General features: G+C 36.8%; 1 protein-coding gene across 1 annotated transcript; it reads right to left on the minus strand.

Annotated features, from left to right (window-relative positions):
* Window positions 1-2,879: 2,879 nt before the first annotated feature.
* LOC121401534 (stimulated by retinoic acid gene 6 protein-like) lies at window positions 2,880-26,723 on the minus strand. Its single transcript, XM_041586652.1, has 18 exons — window positions 26,506-26,723; window positions 21,265-21,361; window positions 20,071-20,168; window positions 17,805-17,944; window positions 16,241-16,361; window positions 14,802-14,850; window positions 13,866-13,988; window positions 13,195-13,268; window positions 12,827-12,938; window positions 11,850-11,970; window positions 11,331-11,406; window positions 10,889-10,958; window positions 9,204-9,252; window positions 8,894-9,011; window positions 8,610-8,729; window positions 8,007-8,170; window positions 5,542-5,661; window positions 2,880-3,354 (listed from the first exon to the last, which is right to left on the minus strand). Exons 1-18 carry the CDS (start codon window positions 26,532-26,534, stop codon window positions 3,107-3,109), a joined length of 1,929 nt encoding a protein of 642 aa, XP_041442586.1. The 5' UTR covers window positions 26,535-26,723; the 3' UTR covers window positions 2,880-3,106.
* Window positions 26,724-27,777: the final 1,054 nt, after the last annotated feature.

A 27,777-nucleotide genomic window follows, 5' to 3' on the forward strand; every position in this document is an offset into this window, starting at 1 on the left:
CCACCCAATCTGTGCACTAATAGGCAGCTGCTATGCAGGGTAGACGTAAGCAGATCGGTGTTTTCTCCCCAGGCGTAAATACAGTGCAGACAAAATGCCTTGTGATCATGGTAAATCACAGCAAAAATTTGCATTGTGGGTTATTTTTGAGATGCAGGCGTAAGCAATTGGGCAGAAAAATGTGACAATGATTTTTTTTTTTTATGTGATTTGCCTGAATGAAGGAAACCCCAATGCTTAAAGGGGACTTGTCACCGAATAAATAATTCCAAATCTTTTTTTATTGTGTTAGTCAAACCAAATACATTTTACTTACACTATATAAATTATTTAAATCTTATTTCCTTCAGACCTGGAATTCACAATCACAGCAAGCAGGTAGTGGCCATTTTGCGAACACTTATATTGGGGTAAACTTTGTATTATGCCAAAATCTAGTTTATGTGGCAGAATGGGGCACCTGGTGCCCATGCACTAGTTACACAGTTAGACGGTAAAGAAGGAGGGGGAATATGAGGAGTGCACCGACATCTAGGAAGTGCCGAATGAAAAAAGGAAAGTTATTGCCTGCCCTGCCTTTATGCCCAAGGCCTAGAGGAGGGGCAGGTAATATATGATTGACAGTTCAGATTTTAAATACCTTTATAAGTATAGGGTGCTTTATTTAAAAAAAAAAGAATATCGTCTCATGTTTAATTTGAAAAGGACTTTTATTATTTTTATTATATAGATGATTATGTCTGGGTGACAGGTTCCCTTTTAAAAGGAATAAATTGGGCCCTCAGAGTGTATTAATATAATTTCTATAAACCGCTAAAAAAGTTGCTTGTCGGCTTTACTAACCATAATATCAGGAGGTAAACCTGTGACCTCTCAGACCATATTGCATATAAGTCCATCATGGCTGATATAAACTTTACTCGTCATTTATAGTACTCTGCAATTGCTTCTTGCAATATATGTGGGATTTTATTAGCATCCTTTTGCTGTACCAGGATTAAAAACATAATCAATTGAGCCTTCTCACGCATTCCAATAAAAACTCTTTATTAAAAATTACAAGGCAAAATGCTTATATGACCAATGTTCCAGGGAGCAAACTATGGAGTCACAGAATAACAGTCACTACATCAAGATGTAAAAAATAAACTTCTGTTCCCTTTTGGGATCGTAACACAATAAAAATGTTTTAAGCATCGTTTTCCTAGAATGTAACGTGTTGCATTTCACCTGCATTCAATGTTCTGTGAGGTGCAGTGATTATTACGGAAACTATATAAAACACTGGGCTGCTGTAATTCATGCATTTACTTATGGCAGAACACATAAAAAGCCACCGCAAGGAAAAGCAGGGCAAAACACTTGTGTACATTATTTGAGGGGTGTGTGGCAATTCTATCAAGTAAAGATGATAATGGACAATATGCTGGCTTGATATTTATAGTAACAATCATAGTGTATAAAACCATGAATCTGTAAGCCATCTGCCTATGGCACACATAGCAACTTCTGTCTCTTGCGCCTGCCACCTATTCCCACTTGAAAATCCCTACTGCATCCATTGATGGAAATGAGAAAGATGTACAAATGTAATGCAGAGTGACTAAAAAAAGTAACATTTTATTTATAGAAAAAACCCAAAACTTAATTCAAATACAAATGTAATATTTAGACTCCTTTACCTGTCCTGTCTCAAGCCACCTATACCAACCACATTAAACATGCAACTTTGCTGAATGGAAGGCTGCAGTTAATAAGGCTTTGCCATGCTACAAAGCAACCTATCTCTCTAAAGGATGTACCGATACATTCATAAATATTTGGATGCTATAGGTTCTTAATACCCAAACCAACAGGTTTTCTAAGCTTATTTAGCAGATTGATGTAACTAGGATTGATGTCTATGCTGTAATATGGATACCCCCTCCCCTTTTCCTCTTCTTTCTTCCTTTTTTCTTTTCTCTCTTTCTCTCAATACCTTTATTTTTTCTTACTTCTTTTCTATTTCTTACTGTTCTTCTATTGTTGTAATGCAATAAAACCAATAAAAAGAAGTTTAAAGGGGACCCATCACCCAAAAAAATTATTCAATATCCTATTTTATCACATTAGTCAAGCAAAACAAACTTTAATTACACTATTTAAATTATTTCAGTCTAGAATTCAATGATAGCAAGCAGGCAGGAGCCATTTTGTGGACACTGTTATTAAGACAAGCCTTGCATCATCTCAGAATCTTGTTTGTGCACCAGAATGGGGGACCTGATGTCCATCCCATGCACTGGTTACACAATTAAATGGTAAAGAGAATGGGGGAATGTGTGGAGAGCAGTGACATCTAGGAAGTGCTGAATGGAAAGTGAAAGTAATTGTCTGCCCCGCCTTGATGCCCATGGCATAGTGGAGGGGCAGACAATATTTGATTGACAGCTGAGATTTTTAAATGAGCTTATAAAAGCTATGAATGCTTTAATAAAAAATAGAAATTGAATTTCATGTTTAATTTGAAAAGGACTTTTATTATACAGATTTTTGTATCTGGGTGACAGGTCCACTTTAAAAAATTGTTTTTTAACTTATAGCATTATAGTCTTCCAAGTGCCTGACAAATTTATATTTACTGCAATTGTCCTCATATAGCCTCATATATTGTCAGTTATGCCAGTAAAGGCTATATAGTGTTATAATAAATAAGAGCCACGAATATCCTGTAAATAATATCCTTATAAACAGTGATGTAATTTTTGTCACATGACTCACTGAAACCTGTGTATTATAATAAATAAAGTACCCCAGTTACAAAATATGAGAATATTAGAAGTCACCTTGGAGTTCCATGAACTGTATAAAAAACACTCGGCCTTTGGCCTTGTGTTTTTATAGGGTCATGGAAATCCTTGGTAACTTATAATATGCTTATATAAGGGTTTCTTTATTCACTATATAATTTACAGAGGGTAGTGGGAATATTGTTGCCCCTTCACCTATTACAATGTTTTTGTTCCATTTTTGTGCACATAAACCTTTTGATAAATAGTTCCTTGAGTTGTTTTTTTAGTAAGCAGTACATTGACCTCTCTACTCATGTATTATGAACATTCAGATCTTATTGCTCTCCCAAACTGTCTGTTCTTGTTGATGCCACCATTTCATTGTCTGACGGTGCTTGCTTGTGGCAGCAGGAGCGAACAGCACAAATCCTTACTCTTTTTAACATTTCCTGCCTTAGAGGCAAAGAGCAAGAAGAGCAGTTGTGTTTTTTTCGGCTGAGGATGAGCACTGGGTTGTTAATCAGAGTATAGACTAAGTGCCATTTTGTTCTTCTCTGTTTCTTCTTGCAATCGTGGAGTACATCTGAAAGCAACACAAATAGAGAACACACTCATTTTTGTGGTAAGGGGAAGACTGCTGCAATCAAACACCTTTACATTCTACCATTCCCTTTCCATTCTGGTGAATAGTAAATGACTGTCCTTTAGCACATTCAGTTTCCATGAAAGTAGCAGTAAGCCAGTGTTTCTGAATGATGCTAGTAAAGTTGCTGTACTGTGTTAGCCAGTAAAAATGTTGCAGGGCAACCCTTTTGAAATAAAAAATAATAAAAGTGGAATAAAGGTGATACCTTTATTGGCTAACTAATATAATTACAGCAAGCTTTCAGAACATTTTAGTTCCTTTTTCAAGCTGATTACAATGAAGCTGTGGTGTTCTCTGGTATATATACAATGTTCAGCTCAAATGACCAACAAAAAGGAATATCAATCTATGTGTAAGGTGTCAAAGTCATTTACGAGGGGATCTGCAGATAAGGTACAAGATAATGTGGGTCAAAGAGGCTGAGTATAAATTAGGGGTGAATTATTGGAGTGTAGAATCAAAGGAATTCGATATGATCTTTTAGTCCATATCCAGACTTGTTGGTAGTTCTGACCTGGTGCAGTCCTTTCTCAGACTTTGCCCAGTCTCTCCTATATATAAACCCCCTGTTATGCATTTAGTACTACTAAATACAATACACTAAATGCTTAACAGGGGGTTTATATATAGGAGGGACTGGGCTGAATTTTGTATTTATACCAGAGAACATCACAGCTTCATTGTAATCAGCTTGAAAAATTAACTAAAATGTTCTGAAAGCTTGCTATGGTTATATTAGTTAGCCAATAAAGGTATCACCTTTATACCAATTTTATTATTATTTTTCAAAAGGGTTGCCCTGTAACATGAATGATGCTACAAATGGAGTCTGCATAGGACAGTCATTCCCTATATAACAGAAATGGAAACTCCAGCCATGGTGGTGTTTAGATCATCCTAGTTCTATGTGAAAGGATCATAGTTGTCTAAGATGGCTACATGCCATTGCTTGAAGGATTTACCTAACTTTTGACTGAAATAAGGATTTCCAATGCAATTATTGGAAGTCCCCTCTATCATTTTAGGAACGGCTGCCAAAAGTTACTGATAAAATTATCTGCTAGCAAATTGAAAATGAGTTTTTAAGTGTCACTTTTTTATCTAGTTCTTTATACTGATGTATTATAGGAAGAATAAAAATGACTTTGCTTGTAGTAGAGATAAAATTGCCAGGATTGAGTTTAGGCAGAATGTGACTATAACCCAGAATACTTTGTGAGCTAGGCTACAACTCAGTATTACAGTCCAATTCATCATGCTAAGAACCTGTCTTGCATAGTAATGGAAGTGATCTTGATGATAAACTTTGCACAGGACGTGTATACATGCAGGACAAATAAAAGCTACAGAAAGTGAGTCCATTTGCAATCAATAATTCTTAGGTCATTCCAGAGGCTCTATGGAACATACAACATCAGGTATAACACAGCAAATATCTTTTTGAAACATCATAGTATTGTCATTTAATTCAAAGATTATTTTGATACAAAAAATTTCCATATATTGCTAAATTTCACACCATATACAATGGGGTTTTATATAATCAAGATGACTTCAGAAAAGTATTCAATACATTATATTTAAACTAGCTGAACCGTGTCATTATGATTGATTAACAATATACCATGTATAGCTTAACTTTATTTTTTTTAACAATATCTCCAATGATCAATGTTCTAGATGAATCATAGCGGGCTAAACTTCAACCATTTGAATAAATGTATAGACACATGGCCTGTGGGGGTGTATCTGCCCCTGAGTATGGTTGATTAGGACTTTTTGATATTTAAATGTTGCCCCATTATAATTAAGTATGACAGTCCACCCATGTCCCTTTAGCTATTGTACAACAACAAATACTACAACTACTACATTCAACAGCAGATGAAGCTCCACAGCAATGATAATAAGTTTTATGGTCTCCATCTTGTTATAAACTCTTGCTTTGCTCTATGCAATCCCACACTCTTTTTAATACAACTGCAGCTTAGAAGGGTGCCACTCTGTTTGAGGCCCAGGGCAGTCATCCAACAAACTGCCACATACTAAATATTCCAGCACTTAATACCAAACATTTTTTTCATTGACCCATTGGCATTTTTATTCAGTTGCTTAGGATGGTACCTGGGCTGGTTCTCTGTTTACTAGTCGATAAATCATGTAAGAGTAGATGACAAAAGGACAGGGCTACGGGGTTGGTATGATGAAAGTCAACCAGGAGCATACCAATCCAAGTACTGTATCCTGGGAAGTAAACAACAGACAACATAATGGAGGAAGCAGTTATATATGCCACAAGTCTAATACTGAACAGGGAGGGAAATACAGCAGGAACACACAATCTAGAAAAACAGAAAAAGTGGGGGGACAACATCATTATAGGCAAGAAGCCATGGCAATACCAAAAATAATGGATTACAATATAAAAGAATATATTTTAGAATAGCAATGAAAACATAAAAAATATAGCATTAGAAAGCCTACATTAGATTTTGTGCTGTCGTTTTCTGCCCCCCCCATAATATTACCATGGAATCTCCCTAAAGACAATGAAGTGCATTTCTTTTGTAATACCATGGTACGCGGCTTTCATTGTTAGAGTAACTTGCTTTTACGATTAGCTGTTTATGATTTGCTTCTAAAAAATAGTCAAGGAAGCAAAGTATTTACATACATCCTTAAATTGACCACTGGGAGGTGCCAGAGAGCCATGAGACATTCATTGGTTTGAAGGTGCATATAAAGTCTTTGAACGGAAAGCTGACTCAAATTTCTTTCTTAATATTATAACTAAATTCCTTCCTGAAAATCTAGTGTTCAATAAAGCCAAACAGAGTTCCTTTATCTCCTGTAAACTTAAAATTATCTAAAGTACATGTTATTCCTGTACGACTATACAACTCTACTATAATTTTTACTTATTCTTCAAAAAATATTGGGCCTTGTGTATCTCATTGTATCCCCCATTTGCAGTGTTATTTCATGGTACCACAAATAAGTTATTTGGACACAGAATGCAATAAAATATACTGTCCCTTCATATGGGAAAAGGTCAGAAACATTTTTGTTCACAAAATCATTCTATTTTTCTATCAGCCTGACAGTCTAACTGACCAATCAATTTTGGAATTCCATAGAGTATGACCATATGCAAAAACACATTGTGGTCAAAGGTGATGCTGAGCTGCACGCTGCAATTCATCTACCACAAAACCACTATCCTGTCCATCTAAACAATTGTACCATTCCATAGAATCAGAGAACTACTTAGCAGCACGTTGTAGCAAAGGAGAAAACAATAGCCTTGCTACTATCTTGCCTTAATTTCCCAATATTCTTTTGCAGCCTTGGGTCATTGCATACACACAGGGCCACCATCAGGGGGGCACAGGGGGTACTATTGTACCGGGCCCAGGCTGTGCTGCACTTTTCGAAATAGCCGGCCCCCTTGACAGTGCTGAAGCCTTGCCTAAGCCGCCAAAGTCCCGAACTGCCGAAGTCCCAAAGAGCCGAAATCCCGAAGCAGCAAGAAGACCCAAAGCCACGAAAGGAGCCAACGTTGAAGTCCCGAAGCTGAAAAAAGACCCGAAGCCACAAAAGGACCCAAAGTTGAAGTCCTGAAGCCACGAAAAGACCCAAAATTGAAGTCCTGAAGCCACGAGTACAGTTCTACTGTACACCAATGTGTTTTTTCTTTTCTTTATTAAGCCCCTAACCACTAATATATCATTTTAATACTCAATCGGCCCCTGCCACCAATGTTTTGTTTTGTTTTTTAAACTTTTATGGTGGACCCTGGCGCCAACATTTTTTTATGAGGGGCCCTGACCACCAATGATTTCTTAAAAACTTTTATGGGGGGCCTGTGCGCCAATGTTTTTTAACTTATAAGGGGGCCCTGACCTTCAGTGGCTTTTTATAACTTTTATGTTATGGGGGGAGGTTTACTGTTTTTAGCGCTGATGTCTCTGTAGTCTTTTAACTGTGGTATGGACCTGGGATGGAGCTTGGGGGCTTGGGTGGGCCCCAGAATTTCTAATGGCGGCCCTGCATGCACACTAACGTAAAGTTGAAAATGTACTTGTGCTATAGAAGAGCAATAGCCCAGGGTCCACTGTTAATGATTATATTCACTAGGGGTGAGGCTAATAATTTCGCATACCATATTGTATTTTCTTTTCATTGTCCTTTGCAGATTCCCCATTGTAAATAAACAAGGCCAGCTTTGCTGGTATTGACCCAGTAGGGGCAATTTACAATGCCCCATGCAGAGACCTGCAAAATGCACCTTGAATCCAACATTGCCTGCATTAGGTAGCTGGAAGGGGGAGGCATGTACGTAAGTGCCCCCCTCATGCCCTATACCTTGTGTGTCAAAGGTGCAAGGTATGGAGTGGCATTAGAGCCCTGTCCTCTTGAGCCCCTTAATGCCCTTGCACTTGCGCCCAGGGTTTTGGTAAATGACCCCTAGTGTCTATGTAAAGTGCTCATTCTATTCCTATAAAACTGGCTCCATAAAAATATTAATTTTACTTTTGCTCATATTCTGAGAAGTTATAAAAATCAGATCTGATGATTACATTATTTACCCATATCTGCACCCTCGTAACCTCTTGGAAAGAGTGGACGATCAATCCTAGCAAGTAACCAGCTTCCCAGGAAAACATTAAGCATGATACGGATTAGACATGCTCCAAAGCCGAGAATTGCAGAATAAAACATGAAGAAATAGCTGAAGTTCTGAAAGGCTCTCCTAGGAAAGGAAACAGCAGCACATGTAGAATGGCAAAATTCATTCAATGTTCAGACACATCAAATTAGTGTGGTAGATGAACTATTCTAATGAATGCAAACATTCTCCAATGATACTTATTGCTGAGGATTTACCAACAAGTCATGCTAATTGCACAAAACTTCTAAGTAAACAAATCATCCATACATACAGGCAAATGTTCCTTTCCATCGATTATTTATTGGTGGGCAGTATTCAAACTCTGTCCACTTTTTGCAGTTTAGCCAGTGACTAATGTGCATAATATGTATTCTAACATCATGCACACAGTTTCAATTCCAAAAATGCATATATTCATCTAATTAACACAGCTAGGCACAAAATACTATGGCACCTTTTTGCCATCCAATGGTTCTATTTCACAAAGGTAAGCTGAAATACAAGAGAGACTGAGGTTTACCTGTTGTTGATGGCCAGTGGTTTGCTTTTGTCATTTGGGTTGATTTTATCTTGTAGGAAGAGGAACTGAGATGCCAAAATCTGTATCACAATGACACCTACCATAATCACAATACCCAATCTAGAGACAAAAATAGTGTGAGAATGACATGCAAAACTAAAATTCAAGGACATAATGTCACTTTCAATTTACCCATATGCAAAGGAAATTTAAAAAGAAATAGTTTAGCAGAAATGCCCACTCTAAAAAAATGATGAAAAAAAAGTGACAGAGAACATTCTTACACTGTATAACCTAGGCCTTGGAGAATTACCATTCCCCTCCCTTCTCGTATAGGCATAATGAACCAGAAAGTGATCATCAGACTAATCAAAAAGAACAGAATGTGCAGAAGGAAATACCCTAGAAGGAGATACAAAAATACAGAATTATTATAATTTTAATACAGTATTATTACTGATACAGGTACACTCAGCAGTTCAAAGTTTTTTTTTTTAGAGAATTTGATTATATTTAAATTTTATATCTATGCTAGAAAATAAATGTAACCTTCTAACCAGCTACACAAAGTGATTCACCATCACAGTCACCTACCCCACAGTAAGTAAGCAATCTGATTCCCAGTGTATCGAATACTAGCTGCCTGAAACAAAACAAACCATGTTAGGGCATTTTTCATATACAAACTTTTTACACACAAAAAATTAATCTTTTAATGAAACATCCTGTTCTAATTATCACTCAATAAAAAGATCACTCAACAAAAAGTTGCATATTGCCCCACAGCGAGAAGCAATCACAAATAAAATATTTCTAGTACAAGCGAACATTATTGCCATTACCATAATTTTTGCTTCTTTTTTTCCTAAGACTATCACCTTTCATCTTTTTACTGTTCCTTCCTAGTGAAAACCCCAATGACAAAATAGAAATAATTGTAAACAACCCATAATTCAGTTACATAGTGGCTGTTTTCCAAGGATATAAGGGAGGCAACTGGCAATTCAAAGGCTTATTCTAGAACAGTGATCCCCAACTAGTAGCTCATCAGCAACATATTGCTCTCAAACCCCTTGGATGTTGCTCCCAGTGTCCTCAAAGCAGTTGCTTATTTTTGAGTTTCAGGCTTGAAAGCAAGCTTTAATTGCATAAAAACTAAGTATAGTGCCAAATAGAGCCTCTTGTAGGCTGCCAGTCCACATAGGGGCTACCAAATAGCCAATCACAGCACTTATTTGGCACCCCAAGTGACTTTCATTCTTTTCTTGCTCTCCAACTCTTTTTACATATGATGTGGCTAATGGGTAAAAAAAGGTTCAGGACCCCTGTTCTAGAATATACTTTCTGGTGATAACTGTCTACAAGATAAACATTAACATACTGTACAGCAGACTGCTTATTTTATGTAATAGCTTTTGATTCTTATACTAAGATCCAGTAATAAATATGTTTGTGTTTTCTGTGATTGCATTTTGTAAAATGTTAAAAAGTTAGTTGAAAATCTTTTACTAATATTGTAATTACTTACAATATTACTCCTACCATGTCATCCAGTATATTGAAAGTAGACATCATGTGTGAAAAACTAAAATGTGAATCGGAAGTAATTGTTACCTGAAGTACCTGAACCTGACTGTGTTGCCAACCTGACTGTCCCTTCTCAACATGTCAGTTAAAGTTTCTAATGCTGCACAAATATTTCAGCCCCCTCATAGAGCAACATAGGGGTAAGATAAGTATTGTAAAAGCATAAGGGAAATACTTTTAAGGCAAATTTAGAAATAGCATTCAAAGACAATGCTATGATAGATGTGAAAAAAAGTTCTGGTGTTAGTATCTCATTAAGACACACCCACCCCTCATTTGAAACAGGGACAATAGCACTAAAGAGACATTTTTAAAGATAATGATATTTTTAGCCCAGAGTGAAACATGTACCCTATTTTCATTCAGAATTGCCTACAAAATTAGGGGAGATTACGCTTATATTATATGTCTCCTTTAAATAGGATGCATTTTATTATTACTTGATACTGGACAAACTTTAAATTGTACATAAACCTCTATAAGTTAAGTATTACACTCTACGTCAAAAATCAGCTAGAGACCCAATCCCATCATTCACTTAAAAAACAGTTACAAGCAGTAGGAGTGAGTATACTGGCGAGAACTTTTATAGGATAAACTCTAACCAATAATTATTGACATCTTTCCAGTAATATATTTTAAAAAAGCAGGTGTTTCATGCATCACATGTTATTTATGAAAATGTTTCCTACCAGAATGACTGGAGGTTTATTTTGACATGAAATATCTGAGGTGCCTTTATAAAGTTTTTTCATTTGTTTCCTAGAATAATATAGAATGTTCATGTTACAAATGACCTTAATGCTGACATAAGACACATTCAATATCTATTATTTATTTAAGGCAGCGGTTCTAAACCTATGAATTAGGTCCAAAATGGGTCCTTGTGCTGTTTAGGATAGATTGCTTGCCATCATTCCCCAAAATAAAATAACATTTCCTCCTACAAAAGAATAATAATTAAAATAACTCACACTACTCATTAAAAAGTAAAAGAAATAATCGTAATATTAGTTTTGGTATAACCTGGAAAATTAGTTATATGTGCATTGGTCATTAATGTGTTTTTTGAGTGATTAGTACTGCATATACATTGAATATTTCTTTCTCAGTAGATGAATATGACATTGGTACCTGTAGCAGGATAGTAAGTGCAAGATGTAAACAACACTTGTAAAGGCTGCTGGGAAGGTTGCATAAAACCAGCTCTCTGAAAAAATACAGATGAAATAAAATAAACTTCTGCAGTCACTTATTTTCATGCGTCTATTTTTAACATTCTAATATCTACTAGTCAGTGTAACTACTGGTGGTGCAGGGAGTACAATCTGGGGACCACCAGAAGCAAAATAATGGTGCGTGAAGCTGCCTCAAATTAGAAGGAAAAAGTGGCCCAAGTGCACGTCCGGCATCCGGCCCCATCCCAGCTAGTTATGTCACTGCTACAACTGATACTTTCCTTTAATAGTACGAGTAGTCAGGACCAGCAGTGAAGTAAACAGATAACGCATTTTTACCTGACAATTTTTATATCAATGTGTATTAAAAAGTTGCTTAGAATTAAATTGTTATCATTGCAGAAAATGTAATCCTTTTTTAATATTTACAGTACAACAACCATTACAGCAAAGAACATACCACATATATACTGACCTTTCAGCACATTTAAGACCCATATAGTCTGGTTTGCATAGGATAGGTTTATTGTTATCAGCGCCCAATGTTCCAGGCCCTTTACAGCTTTGGGTGAAACAAACAAATCTACTAAAAAAAACTGAAGATAAATTATTAAATTGTTGTCTACCAATGATTAAACTTGCTTAATATTTTATAACAATCAAAAGTATCAAACATCAGTAAAACAACATTCTAATGACTGGCTAGAATGAGTAAACTTTCTAATAAGAGTTAAACAGTAATAACAGTGTGACCGCAGTGCAAATATCAGCTGCAAAGTATAACATGCTAACATATTTTCTATTATTACTGGCCCGGGGGTTATTCCAACAAGTACCATGGGCCAATTGGCTTCCTGCTTCTTATTCCTTTGCACGGGTGCGCATGCACAGTAGTGTGAAAAGCCGAATTTTAATGAAGAAGTCACCTATCTTATTCTATTGCACATGCATCTGCCCTGGGAAATTTCTGAAAGAAGAAGAAGGAAGCTATTCACTCCATGGTGCTCGCTGGAAGAACCCCCGGACCGATGCAGTTTTCTCCTAATAGGAGCATTGGCCTGGGTTGTGAGGTAAGTATATATATCATCACTTGGGGATGCCTAACTTTTGGCACCCTAATTAAATATGCCTTTCCTTCTCCTTTAAACAGAACTTTGTGGCCATGATCTTAAGTGTGTGGTCAAAGGCAGCTAAACAAAAATCTGTGTAACTTGCTTTTTGTCCCAGACTATAGGTCTCCCTGGATTTCATTTTAAAGATCCGGTAACCTTACTATACCTGTATTTTGACCCAGTTGTAAATAATGTGCAACATATCCAGGGTTGCCATATCTTCATCGTAAATCCAGAACAAACGCAATTTAAATTCCATGCTGACAGGCAAATGAATAAATGTGTAAAATACAGAATATGGTGAGACAGCTAATTAAGTATAATGTTCTGCAAAGCTTACATTATACAAACAAATGAGGCAGAGCACAGCTGTCACAATAATCCTGGTTGGAAATTTAAAACTTGGGTCAAATGTATAAATCTTCTGTTTGAGCCAACATCTTTTTGTATCTCTATGTAAAAAAGCATAAGACAATTATTCATACACTTACAACATAACATATTTTAAAAACAGATGCTTCCTAAATACAAATATCCTTTGATAACTATGCCTTTCAAAATCCCATAGGAGAGTGGCGGAATTTCACTCTAGAGGACTGTGGCGACCTCTAACTTCACTTTTTGATAAATATGCCCCTTTAGTCTCATTAAGGATATATTCACATGTGTGCAGGTACTTTTTTTACACCACATCAGATAGGAACTTACATTTCAGGAAAGCCTTTCAGGAGGTATTTCAGGTAGTGCGTCAAATGTTTTGGCAGCAGTGGTTCCTCTTGTTCCTGTATTTCAGTAAAAATTTAAGAACGCATATCCTACTTTATACTGCACAGTTAGTTACATTGATATTCAACAGATGTAGGCTCAAAACAAAATTATTTTTTGAGTAGTTTTGAGAGGTTTTAAAGTAAAAAAAAAAAAATACACATCACCCTTAAAGGAGTTGTTCGCCTTCCAAACACTGTTTTCAATTCAGGTAATTTCAGGTAGTACACCAGAAATAATGCCTTTTTACAATTGTTCTCTGTTTTTATTGTTTTGACCATTTTTATAATATTGAATTTATATTAAACTGATGTTCCTGTCACTGTTATGTCAGTCTGGTAACTCAGTTATCCAGGTACAGACTCTATATTGTCCCGGTTATATGCTTTATTGGTTGATATATTTATAAACAGTATTTGTGGAACATTTTCAACTATTGTATCAATTATATAACAACTGCAATTAGAAAATAGAAAGTAATTGGAAAATAAGTCTGTTTATGGTGGTCTGAAAACAAAACGTGCTGGAAAGTGAACAATTCCTTTAAGGGAATCAGGGATTATGCTTAGGAAGGCCAAAGATAAGCACTGTATCATAGATACAAAGATGTCCACCTGTGTCTCCTCAGGTCTTCGAAGAGCCAAAATAGTTCCCACCAAGATGTGCAAAAATCTTCCAATCAGAAACAGACAGCAGACTAGAGATGGGACAGGAGTGAGGAGAAGGATGGTTGAAGCCTAGAGAAAAGGTATATGAGACATAGACATGTTACTATGCACAAGTAAAAAAGCCACTTTTTGTTTCTTCTAAGTTTAAATGTCTAAAACATTGCTTTAATATTTGTGTGCTTAAATGTATATAGCTTTAGTATGTACATACGTGTACTGCAACCATATGCACTTAAACAGGGCTTTCCATCTACAGACCTGGGGGGGGGGGGATTTGGCCCTTCAAGGCATTTTGTGGCCCTCTGCCCACATGCTTCACAGACAGAGCATTCATTTCCCCGTCTACTCATTTAATTTCACACCATAATTCTAGAAATGTTTCTAACATTATTTCTATGTAGATTTCCCTCTCAAATGTTTACTACTCCACATATGCACTGTCTCATGTCACACATTTTTTCTAAAACTAAACCTGTCAAAAAATGAGTGTATTATTTTTCAACTGTAATGAGACAGTATCCAAAATACCACTCATGTTTAACAGCTACAAGATTCATTCAGTCACACCGGTTTACTGCTTAGGGAGCCAAGTTTCCGTGTATATGCTATTTTACATCTTGGATACCTATCGGCGGTTGCTTGCTTTCATCTGTCATTTTTAACATATGTAACTAATCATATTCCTCCATCTCTTTCTGGAATTCCATTTCATGACACTGCCCTTCTGAATATTCAAACATTCTCTGGAAATCCACTTGTTCAAACCCTTACACAAGTCTTGAAATTATCAAACCATAATGCAAACTCCTGGAGAAGGTCAAAGTTCATACACTTATTTGAAACAATAAAACATTTTATACCAAACCATTTGCTGCTACTCACCTGAGTTAGCTTCTGGCACTCAAATATATCAGCCAACTGCACACAAAACCTGGAGGAGAATATTAAGGTCCAAGATAACTGCTAAAATATAGCAAGCTTTCATGCATTTGGTAGATAATCAGGCGATCTTTATATGCAGTTCTCCTCTCATCTATTGTCCAGATTTGTAGCATTGTAAGATCTTTTGGGCAGGACCCTCTATACCACTTACATTGTTTATTGATTATTTTTGAATGTAAAGCTGGATGTTAGTTTATTATTATTAATATTACTACTACGACTACTTAAGAAGCCAAAATTGCACATATAGTCATCTGTAGAAATGTTATCAGCAGATATGAATGTCCCAATTAATCTAATACCTGAAACACTTAACCATCCATAGGGACTCAAATTCTAATCCGAAATTTATTAAACATCCAAATAATTCTAAAACCATATAAGTTTATTGCCAATCTGCCAGTATTGTTCAGTTAAAACTAGGGATGCACCGAATCCAGGATTCAGTTCAGGATTCAGCAGGATTCGGCCAAATCCTTCTGCCCGACCGAACCGAATCTGAATCCTAATTTACATATGCAAATTAGAGGCAGGAGGGAAATCACGTGACTTTTTGTCACAAAACAAGGAAGTAACAATTTTTTCCCCTTCCCACCCCTATTTTGCATATGCAAATTAGGATTCAGGTTCGGTATTCGGCTGAATCTTTCTCAAAGGATTCAGGGGTTCGGCCGAATCATAAATAGTGGATTCGGTGCATCCCTAGCTACAACTACTACTATTAATAATAATAATAATAATTGCATGGAGCACACACAATTATTGATGGAGACCCTGTGTTTATCACTGGGTAGGACCTTGCTTTAAACCTGTAGCCAGTGAAGCTTTTAATTGGCAGATATATCAAGAGACAGCTAATTTAGAACACACTGCACTCTGTTCATTCACAGTAACAGGAGCAACATTCAAACAATCTAAAGAATCCTTGAACTCTGTTAACCAAGTTTTCATGGAAAATATTGATATGCAGTGCCATTTGAATGAATAACTTAAAAAAATACTTCACAGACAATGCAGCACTATTATTTTAAGAAAAACCATGCAATGCCCATTTTTCTAAAACCATTATAATGTCATTATAATGTATTTTAAAGAAGGTTAATGAGCTCCATACCATCAGTACTACTATGCTACAGGAAGACTAGATATGGATTTGATTAGACGTCCACTCCTGTACTAGCACTTAAAAACCAAGGAGACAGGTTTATGTGATTACAACAACTCTTCTTCATTTGCACTTTATTTAGTACAACAATTAACAGTAACTATAGACACTTATGTAGCATAATTCCTACATAATATTTGGAGATATGGCAATTCAGCCATCGTTAAATGTGATATATTTTCTAATTAAAACAAAATTGCATGTTCGTTCTTACCAGCAGACAGCATAGCAGAATCCTAGGGATGAACCAAGAATTCTGTTTCCAGTTGATAGACAGGCAAAGAAAGGATAATAATCCATAGCAACTTCCAAAGCAGACAGGAGATAAACAAGAGCTAGATACAAAGTGGAAACAACAGACTTGATTTTATTTAAATCTTATTTATAGTTAAAACTTTCTACACCTGAAAGTTAAGACATTTTCATACCTCCCAATAGTCTCATCTTTAAAACTAGGGAACATTTACCCAGGTCCCTGGTCAAACCTAGTGTGAATAGCTTTGTACAGTCCCATGAAAAAAAAACAGAGATATGGGAGGCATTTGTTCTGGAATGGTACAAGTGATAAGGTTTTTTTGCAATTGTGCAACTAGCAATACATTTCAGAAATGCTGCAGCTGGCCTATTTTACAAAGCAAATGTAAAAGTCATGATATATGGTGCTTTCTCCACCAGCATATTTCAGCTGGTGGAGAAGCCCCCAAATGTCCCCTGCTGCCTCCCACTGATTTCAGTCGGAACTGCCTGATGTCACAACTACAGGTTATGGCCTGAAATCTGAAAATCTGATATGATCTTCCAACATCTCAAACCCTTAATTAACAGGGTGCTGTTTATTTGTATTACACAGTCACTTTTGAGACATTTGAATGATGTTCCATTGAAACTCAACAAAAACCATTTGTATTGCAGCTGTTATTTGTCACACAATATTAGTGTTGTGTATTGTCCCATTATTCCTTGAAATCTTAGAAAATAGCAGTTATGCAATTGTATATATATATAGGTTACATGTATTTGTTGGTGCTTTGATTGCATTGATATGACTTACCTTTATGTAAAAAATAATTCCGGTAGCACCATCAGCACTTTAAAACCAACTTTCAGGAATGGTACAATTTATTCAAAGTTCCCTTGTTCCACCTATTCCAAGTGTACCTGTATTCATTAACAAAGCACTGTTTGTTCCTCAGTTGTTTAAGAAACATAGTGCTAGATATAGCAGATTTGTTCAGTGTTTCGTGTCCCCCAACAGTTCATGCCTGGTCTATAAAATAACATGGTAATATGTGGTAAATATATTGAGAGGAAGCTAGGAAGGCTGATATTTGTTTAAAGGTAGCAACTATAGCTGTACTACATTTATCTTCATTGTAGTCTGTGTAGGTTGGCAAGAATATACACTGTCAGGTGATTTCTATGTGGCCCCCAATTAGAAAACTGACAGGCAATATGATTTTATTTTTTGCAACACAAGAGTACTTCTTTGTAACCATATAGGGTTGGAATGCTTGTATTTGACTACACTTGTTTATTCAACTAACTCCCATGCACTTCCTTAGAATACAAGGCAGGTGGCACTGCCCGCAACTCTGATTTTGCTGATATTGGCGTGGTGAGTTCTTGGAAGAGAATCTTACAGTGGTGTGTGTGTGAGTGCTTTGCTCCAGTACTTCCAGAAGAACTGATAACACTGACCCTACAGCTTTGCCAGTGTAGCTTAGAGATCACCATCTCTGAATATAAATAACAGAATAAACAAATATTCATATACATACCTTTGGCCCAGGGTGGAGCAATAAAGTTGAAGTAATTTGAATACTCGTCGAAAAAAAGGAGAAATACAGTTGTAGCTGTTGCCCCACATGCAGCCCCAAATGACCATCTGTTTGAGTAGCTGTTTATAAAGTTCACTGGCCTAGGAATAGGAAACGGAATACTTTGTTCAGTAGTACATTAGCTAGTGGTTAGGCACAACAGCATTTGGAGGCTTTGCAGCAGGAGTGCTTGCTGCATTAAGCTTAACATTATTCAAATGTATTTTGAGGACAATCAAATTATATTTAATACTGTGCATGCAATTGCCCTGTTTCAATAGTAGGAACATACTTCAGACCTAGTAAATTACAGAATGGTTCCAGTTTATGTCAAGAAACAATAGCTTCCTCTACATCAGTGCTGTCCAACTTCTATGGTACCGAGGGCCGGAATTTTTCCAATCTACATGGTGGAGGGTCGATAACGGAAGCCAGTGTTAGCCACTCCCTGTTTTTAGACCACACCTACTTTAAACCACACCCATGTTACCGCAAGACCATGTCCACATTAATAGCACACCAAAAAACCAAATGGTTGGTGCTCACTGCAGGGATAAGGGCTGGAACTAGGGGTAGACAGAGTAGGCGGCTGTCTAGGACGCCATCATTGAGGGGCGCACTTTTCAAGCGTTTATTTAATAATTTCAGTAATCATGGTCACCCAGTTGGGTGGAATCCATCTCCTTCCCCTTCTCCCTCTTGCTGGCAAGTAATAGCTCCTTCTGTGCGGTGCACCGCAATGTGCATACACGTGTCAATGACGTCACTGATGTGTTGGGTGACAGAGAGAGGCAGAGAGCTGGGGGGCTGCTTGGTGTGGCTCTCGCTGCTCTCAGCCTTGCACAGTTGCACTGAACTGAAGACATTCTTTCTATTACTGTAAAGTGTGAAGCTTCCTGCTGGCACAGCCAGGTACAGATTTGGGGCCCATATGTTTGCTGTTGCTGCTGGGCTGGACACTGGCACAGGTACATAAATACTTGGGGGCAATATGATGTGATCAGATTTATTTTTGGCTGCTGCTGACACAGGTAAGGATTGGGGGCAATATGATGGCTGCAGGAGGGCTGTATGATGGATGACTGCTGAGCTTGCTGGTACAGGGGGCAGTAATATAAATGAAAAAGTGTTGTACACTTTCTTGCTCTCTTTATTTAAAAACCATCATGGTAAGGAGGGAAATGGTAATGCAGGACAGGAGGGCACTGAGTGAAGCTCTTGCCAAGGGTGTCAAACTACCTTGTGCCTGCCCTGGCAAGGATGTCACTCATATGGCAAAAAAGCTAACTCATATTAAGACATACCCATAAATCCATATGCTTCCTCCTCCCTTGTGTATAATACAGTACCCAGCATATGATTAAACACCTTAGGGGCCACTAACAATAATTTTCAAATGCTAACAAACCCCCAGAACAAATACCAAAGTATGACACACACAGGGAGCATAGGGAAGGCAGAACAGAGCAGGAGACAGGAATCAGGACCAGTCTAATATGTACCATATACAGTGACACAGTGCTGGTGCCCCATTAGCATTTTGTATAAGGTGTGAACAGATGAACAATGTGGGCAGTTTCAGTCTGGGTCTCAGGTGTGAACAGTACAGGCCTTTAGGGGAGTGAACAATAGAGGTGTCACAAGTGTGAGCAATGCAGGGGGATCACCGGTGTGAACAATGCAGGGGATTAGTATGAATTCGAGGTTTAGACAATGCAGGGCCAGTTAATTTCTGTAGTGATACCTTTTAAATTTTACATATGGTAAGAAAACACAGCAGGCAGATTTTCATGTGGAGGGCCACATGAGGGGGGGTCGCGGGCCGTTGGACAGCCCTGCTCTACACCATTTGTCATCAGTTTTCTCACATTGAGAAACTACTAACAAATAAATATCATGTTCATCGGCTAGATTATATTAAAGGGTGGTGGGTAGACAACAGTCATACTAAATATCTATGTCACCAATCCACCCACCTTCTCTTTGCAACACTTGAAACAATGATGTCAAACAAGTCTAAGAATCCCTTAGGCAGACTGGCATCATAAATCCCTTGGATGGCCTTTAGGTAGGCAGGATGAATTTCATGTTTTACAGTGATACATGTTTTACAGTGTTACATTACATTACAGATACAATAAACTTATTACTTTCTGTCTTTTTGTGCTGGGTTTTCATGCCAGTTACATTACATACCTGATGATACTAAGCTTAAGAAAGTACCTACACAACAATGCCAAATTTCTTGCTGAGTGGAAGTTTATCCGTTGTTTTCAAATGACTTGCTCGGTGTTGTACATAAGATAACAGAACTGTGATTACAACCTGAGTATAGATAGAAGAATAGTATTTCATAAACCAAACATCTGGATGGAATGAGTTTACATTCATAAGTATGAGTTTAAGATTCCTGTTCCTCATCGCCTATCAACTCTGTTTCAGAATGCCATACTAAAATGCCCCCGTGGAAGCCCCTTTTAGCAGAAATGTGATCACTAATCCCCAACAACATTAGTGCAGAGGTGATTCAGGGCTCTGTTGCCTGTAACCTATTTTATTTAGGCAAGTGTTTTTCAGGGTCCCTTACATTGTGGGGAAGATGTTTTGCACATATTTTCCCTCACCTGTTCTCTATAGCTCCTTTTATTCACCTTACCCTGCTTCTTTCCCATTCTTGTATATATCCTTTAACTCTTGGGTGCCCATTAAGCTCTGCTATACATGTTTAATTTCTGTGGGCACATTACCCTGTTAGTAAGCATCCAAACCAAGCCCACCTATGTTCCTGCTCCTCCCAGCAGCCACTAGACCTGATGTCTATTTTGTTATTCCTTGGCTGGTCAAAACTGCTTGCTGATGAGCTTGAGTTATGGCACACATACCCCCATATGCAATGAAAGACATTAAGTTTGCCCAGGAGCAGTAACCCATAGAAACCAATAGGACCATTGCTTTTAAACAGGAGACCAGTAAATCCTACCTTCTGATTTGTTGCTATGAGTTAATGCTCCAGGGCAAACTTAGTGTCTTTTATTACATAACCCCCATAGTATTTCATTTACCACTGGCAATTAAAATGCAGAACTTTTCATGCATAACAATAGGAAATAGCAATAGGAAATATTGCAGCAATTAATGTTCACGTTCACATAAAAATTCACCGGCTTGTTGTGGTTACAATTGCTGGTGAAGAGCTATACATGATGCTTCTGATTGCTTAGAAGTACTTTGTTCTATTCTGCTTTTTAGCAGAGGTCAGAATACTTTTTATTCCATAGTTTAAAGTAAGAATGAACTCAACAATTTAGCGGGTAACTGGTTAATCATTATTTAAAGTACAGTATTGCTTATGTATGCCAACCTCATAGACAAATAGATTTTTATTGCAGATACATACATAATTATACAAAATATTACTCACTGCTGGAATTATTGAAAAATGAACAAATAGATCCATTCTAATGGACTTCAGGCAGATATCAGCAGAGGAATGTATGGTGTCATTGGTGTTGGCAAGTCTTGGAAAAAGAAAGAAATGAGATTACAGCAAACAGTTTTATACAGAAATAGTAGTGGTGACCCGGCAGCACTATATAGTAGGGGGTGGCAGGAAGTTCCAATGGGGTTTCATAAATATATATATATATATATATATATATATATATATATATATATATATATAATCCTTTTTTTTCTTTTTTTTCTTTCCCTGACGAAGGCTTCTGTGCGGAGCCGAAACGTTGGATCACCAATAGATCTCCACTTTCATTTGAATTATTGACTTGATGTATTTCCTTGGAGTGCTGTCAATCCCTGCATTTTATATATATATATATATATATATATATATATATATATATATATATATATATATATATAGCAAAACTTTCCAGACCAGCACTCCCTTTTGGTGAAAAATCAACAATCTTTTATTGTGACATGGTATCTTATTCCAACGTTTCGATCCCAATAGGGATCTTTTTCTTCCTTGAAAAAGATCCCTATTGGGATCGAAACGTTGGAATAAGATACCATGTCACAATAAAAGATTGTTGATTTTTCACCAAAAGGGAGTGCTGGTCTGGAAAGTTTTGCTGTATGTCAATATTACCGTGCACCCCTATTTATCCATTGCCTTGGAGTGCGGATACTCATCAATGAAATATATATATATATATATATATATATATATATATATATATATATATATATATATAATACATGAATACATAAGAGCCATGAATATCCTGTAAATTATATTCTTAGAAACGATGCTTAGTGTGACTCACTTGTGTATAAATAAAGTACCCCCTGCTGCAAAATATAAGGATATTAGAAGTCACCTCGGAGTTCCATGACCTGTATAAAAATACTTGTGGTTTTATATGGTCATGGAACTCCTTGGTAACTTATAATATCCTTATATTTTACAAGAGGTAAAAGAGAAATAAAAAAGAGAATCATATAATTAACATAGGTACTGGGGTCGACTGCATGAGATGATCCCAGACTTCTTGTATCTAACACCACACACGCAAAAAAAACCATTGATTATATAATGTATCCAAATATGCTTGGAAACTAGATTTAAACACAAAAGCAAAATGAAATACATTAAAAAAACCATGCCCTATATGATAGAAGTCTTTAAATTGAGCATTTATTAAAACATGGCTGCATCTGAATTTTTAGAGGAAGATAAAAGGGTTGATTTACAAAAAAAAATCCTTGATGCTAAGTGCCAAATTCAGTTTCAAACTGATATGTTTTTACCCACAATGCAGGGTTTCCCCGAGAATTCCAGCAACATTGCGGGTGCCTGATAGACAGTGTATTCAGCAACTTTTAGTTCTGCTTTGCCGAATTACGTAAATTACAGAGAATATTTTTCTTACTGCATTTGTGTGTGAATGGCATCTATTTCAGTGTGTGGCATCAATAATGTGACCTAGGTGTGTGATTCATTTGACTCAAGCCAGTTGCATGTATTGTTGCAAGCCGCTGAAGGAACCCTGGAAGTAATATCACTTTAAGGAAGGTTTTATTGCATGCCCAGTTCATCATAGCAGGTTTATATATTAGTGCTATATGCAAGTTGAAAGAACCTCTGTGAATAGTATTCAAGTTTTGCTTTAGATTTAATGTATGTAGGGTCTTCCCAGGCCCAGATTTGTGGGAAGGCCACAAAGGCCTAGGCCTATGGCAGCAGCCACAATTGAATGGGTTCTGAAGCACTGGAGACATGTGGGAGATTTGGTTGCTCTTTACATATCAGGTGCACCAATCCCCAATATCCCTGACCCAACAATATAAGACTTGCGTGTGCATGCACGTACACACAAAGGGGAAGGGGTGGGCAACAAGTGGTCACACTTTACCTAATGTGTAAATCCAGGCTGGGTTTCCCTGTATGTACTGTACAATATATCTACTGTACAGGTGACTAATGTGATTAAAATTATAAAAATGTAATTTTATCCAAACGATCTCCACCTGTGTAGCTCACTTTCCTACTCAGGCCACACCAGCCAGGCCAAATTTGTACTCATGCAACAGTTGTAGGATAGGAAGGAGCATAACAATCCGCAGACTTGGCTGCAAAATTTCTTTATTATCACAACATGTTTCGGATCATCATGGATCCTTTTTCAAGGATTTTGAAAAAGGATCCATGATGATCCGAAACATGTTGTGATAATAAAGAAATTTTGCAGCCAAGTCTGCGGGTGATTAAAATTATATCCTTGCCTATGGGTAGAAAAATTCCAGGTGGTGTGAAAATTACTGAACTGTAGGTGAAATTCAAATACTTAATATTAATTTTAACTACCACTTTAAATACAGTTGCTACATGTATAAATATAAATAGCAACATAAAGGAACATTTAGCCCATAACAACGTGTAATACAAGTGAAAAAAAAAGGTTGACTATGTGGGTCTGGGCATTTTTATTAGTGGTTTTATTGCTTTTCTGCTGCTGTTGAAGTGTTGCTATATTTACATTTATAGTTCTTGCATTTTTCCCCTCTATGGCATACAGGTATTGTTTGGATAAGGCCGGTAATTATTTGTGTAGTTCTAATTAATGTACATAATTATAAATCACTTTCCAACACCAGGGGTAATACAGATACGAGTAGAGAATTTCATTGATAACTCCCATCACACAGATAGCACCAACACGTTTGTGGAGGGTGTTCTGTGCAGCAATTTAAAAATCTCGGCTCGATTTGAAATCTGGCACAAGTGTCCAGTTCCCAAATATTCCAGCAACATCAGTTGCTATTCGAAGGCAGGAACCATCTAAGGCTGCTCTCCCGTCACCCCACAGCACTTATCTTTCCTGTGCTGGAAGGTGTCTGGTCCGTGGGAGCCACATCGCTAGTGCAGAGATTGCAATTGTGCTCTCTTGCTTAAGAAAATACATTTTTCCAGTTTAAAAAACAGAAATTCAGCCTAATACGTTTGGCACAACCGCCTAAGCAACATATGGGACTACAATATTTTTTTCTCTTGCCCTCTGTGTGTTGGTCTGCTGTTCCTGCTTGACTTCAATGCTGTTTTGACAAAAGTTCAGTCGAGTTATCTGACATCCTTCAAAGCTCCTTTGAGATTGCTTGTCCGTAGGCTGGCCGTTGTTTGTCAAAGTTTCACCAAGTGGTGTTCAGTCTTTAACTACACATTGAAAATAATTCACCAATAAAAACTGTGCTGACCAAAAACATACTTGTTCAGTGCCAGGAAAACTGCTGCTAACTCCAGTTGTAGGATTAAAGAACAAAGAGCCAGATTTACACAGATCATCTGGAATCCGTTGAGAAATATTTTGCATCTTAATGCAGCCACTGGCCATGGAGAGTTGTGTAAAAACTATACTAAGCAGTATTTTTTTATAACCTTGATATTATTGCTAGACTACAGCTCTGAGAATGGCTGAATCGTGATACTATGGTAAAAGTATGCTGAGATTTGTAGCAACAACTGTGTTAAGTGTATAGTGCAGTACTGTAGGATTTAGTGTCCCTTTACAAACTCACACATTACAACACAACACTATTAGATTATATGGAATGTGGTGTATATATAGAGGAATTGTGTGGAAAATGATCTTTTTTGCCCTTTAATTTGGAAAAGCAGATGTTGGTATTTATCTTAAACATATATAAAAGTGTTTAGCCCTTAATAATCCCAACCTGCAAATTCATTTTGTACTTTACAAAAAAGGTAGCATTGTCATTTACTACTTTTTTTCACTAATTTACTTCAACTCGTTCTACCTTAAATGGGTAATTTTAAATAACTTTTCAATTGTTCTTCGTTATTTTTTTATAGTTTTTTTTTAATTATTATTTTTCTTCTGACTCTTCCCAACTTTCAAATGGGGGTCACTGACCCCCTCTAAAAAATGCTCTGTATGGCTACAAATTTATTGTTATTGCTAATTTTTAATCTTTCTGGTAAGGCCCTCTCCTATTCATATTCCAGTCGCTTATTCAAATCAATGCATGGTTGCTAGGGTTATTTGGACCCTAGCAACCAGATGGCTGGAATTGTAAACTTGAAAGATGCTGAATAAAAAGCTGAATAACTTAAAAACCACAAATAATAAAAAACAAAAAACAAAAGCAAAATGCTTTAGAATATCACTCTCTACATCATACTAACAGTTAACTTGAAGGTGAACAATCCTTTCGAGCATGGTTTTAGTTTTATTGCTTAAATGTCATATGTGTTATATATGGACAAGAAAACAAAGCTATAAGTGCAATTCACTTACTCCTGAGGACAACATGAACCTGAGCACAAAACCTCCATATTATGTACAGAACACCCTAGAAAATGCTTTTAGTGCAGGATATTGAGTGTAATTAGCTTGACATAAAGCTCTAAGATGGGAAGAGGAGAAAGGTTTTCAATAACTTTGCCAACTCATATGAGAAGGCAGCGAATGTTTAATAGCCACTGTTGGCCTGGAAAGTAACTGGATGGTTATTGTGACATTCTGGCTTAACCCTGTACCTGAAAGAGAGGCCACAACACAGGACAGATATATATAGATAACCTGCCAACAACTGATCAATTAAAAGCTGGATTTTGCTAGGGATGCCATAAATCTTTTTCACATTTTAAAAACATGAAGTGACAGTATGCCAGTATGAAACATGTTTGCTTTTACAAGTTCCTAAACTTGGGAAGCTTAATAAACAGTAATGTTTCTCCCATGCTAGCAGATTTGAAATTTTATTAGCAGCTTGTATGTATGTAATGCATATTCTGCAGTAATATTACTAGAGAATTACAGTGGCTCAAACTGAATTACTTGCTGAAAAATAATACAGAGAGGTTTACTAATGTACCAATGGCATAACTGGAAGTAACAATAAAATTGTTTTAGGAATAAGATTTCATGTAACAGATATTGGGGCCGATTCACTAAAGGTATATATATATGATATGCATACAAAGATAAATCAAAAACCAGCACCAAGGGTCTTGCAGTGTCAAAAATAGTGTATTATTGCATAGTATGTACAACCGACATTTCAGTCCCCATTGTAAACAAGTTCAGTTTCAGAACTTTCTTCATCTTTATCCAATGCTAACTACAGCTAACATCAGAATATCAACTTTATATGTATGATTGTAAAATCATCTACTTACAATCTGGATGTGGGTGCTGACTCCATCATGCTGCTGCTGCCACTGGCTAGCAAGGTGTGCCTACTTACCAACCAACTCAGAACAGCATAGGAGGGTTTTATCAGCAAGGAGCAAATGACAGGCGGAGGAATATGACTTGAATAAACAGTTGTGCAACACCTCTATACTAAATGATTTTGTAGTAGCTCTAAATTGTATTAGTTACAGCAGCACATTGGTGGGTGACCCCCTCAGTGTAGGGAAGAATTAATCCTTATTCCCATGCTGAAAGCTTTTCTTTACTAACACAGGTTTGTACGTGAGCCATGCCACTATTTAATGTGGGCAAACCGAGCACTCATTTTGTCAGACACACCATGGCTTCTAGACAATAACAAAACAGAGTATTTGTCATTATTCAAAGATTATCTTTTGTGTACATCTGGGAGCTTGGGCTGGTGTTTCCTTGAGTACATTTAGGTAATGTAACCTCATCCTTAAAGTCATTGTTTATCTCTGAGTTAACTTTTAGCATGATGTAGAGAGTAATAGTCTAAGATAATTTGCAATTGGTCTTCATTTTTATTTGTATTTTTATTTCACTTTTGTTCAGTGACTCTCCAGTTATCTGGTTGCTAGGGTTCACATTTCCTTAGAAACCAAGGTGGTTTGAATGAGAGACTGGTATATGAATAGGAGAGAACCTGAATAGAAACACAAGTAACAAAAGGTAATAGTAGGCTTAGTTTATTTGTTGCTGGAGTTAGTGATTCCTATTTGAAAGTTGAAAAGAGTCAGAAGAAGAAGGCAAATAATTAAAGCCGATAAAAAAATAATGAACACCACTTGAAAGGTTGCTTTGAACTGGCCATTCTGTAACATACTAAAAAATTTACTTAAAGGTGAACCACCCCTAAGGTAAGGTCTCTTGGAGAAAGTGGGCTTAATCATTCATATAATAATGCATATAATAATGCATGATCCCAGTGGTGGCCAATAAAAAAAGGCAATAATTAATTTAGTTTTTTGGAAAGAAATTTGTAGGGAAAACTTAGTCCATGTGAATAATGGATAATGAAGTAGTAGAACACTTAGGGGCAAATTCATCAAGGGTCGAATATCGAGGGTTAATTAACCCTCGATATTCAACTGGGAATGAAAATCCTTCGACTTCGAATATCGAAGTGGAAGGATTTTTCACAAATACTTTGATCGTATGATCGAAGGAATAATCGTTCGATCGAACGATTAAATCCTTCGAATCGAATGATTCGAAGGATTTTAATCCAACGA

This window comes from Xenopus laevis, chromosome 3L (assembly GCF_017654675.1).
Source record: "Xenopus laevis strain J_2021 chromosome 3L, Xenopus_laevis_v10.1, whole genome shotgun sequence".
Taxonomy (NCBI): domain Eukaryota; kingdom Metazoa; phylum Chordata; class Amphibia; order Anura; family Pipidae; genus Xenopus; species Xenopus laevis.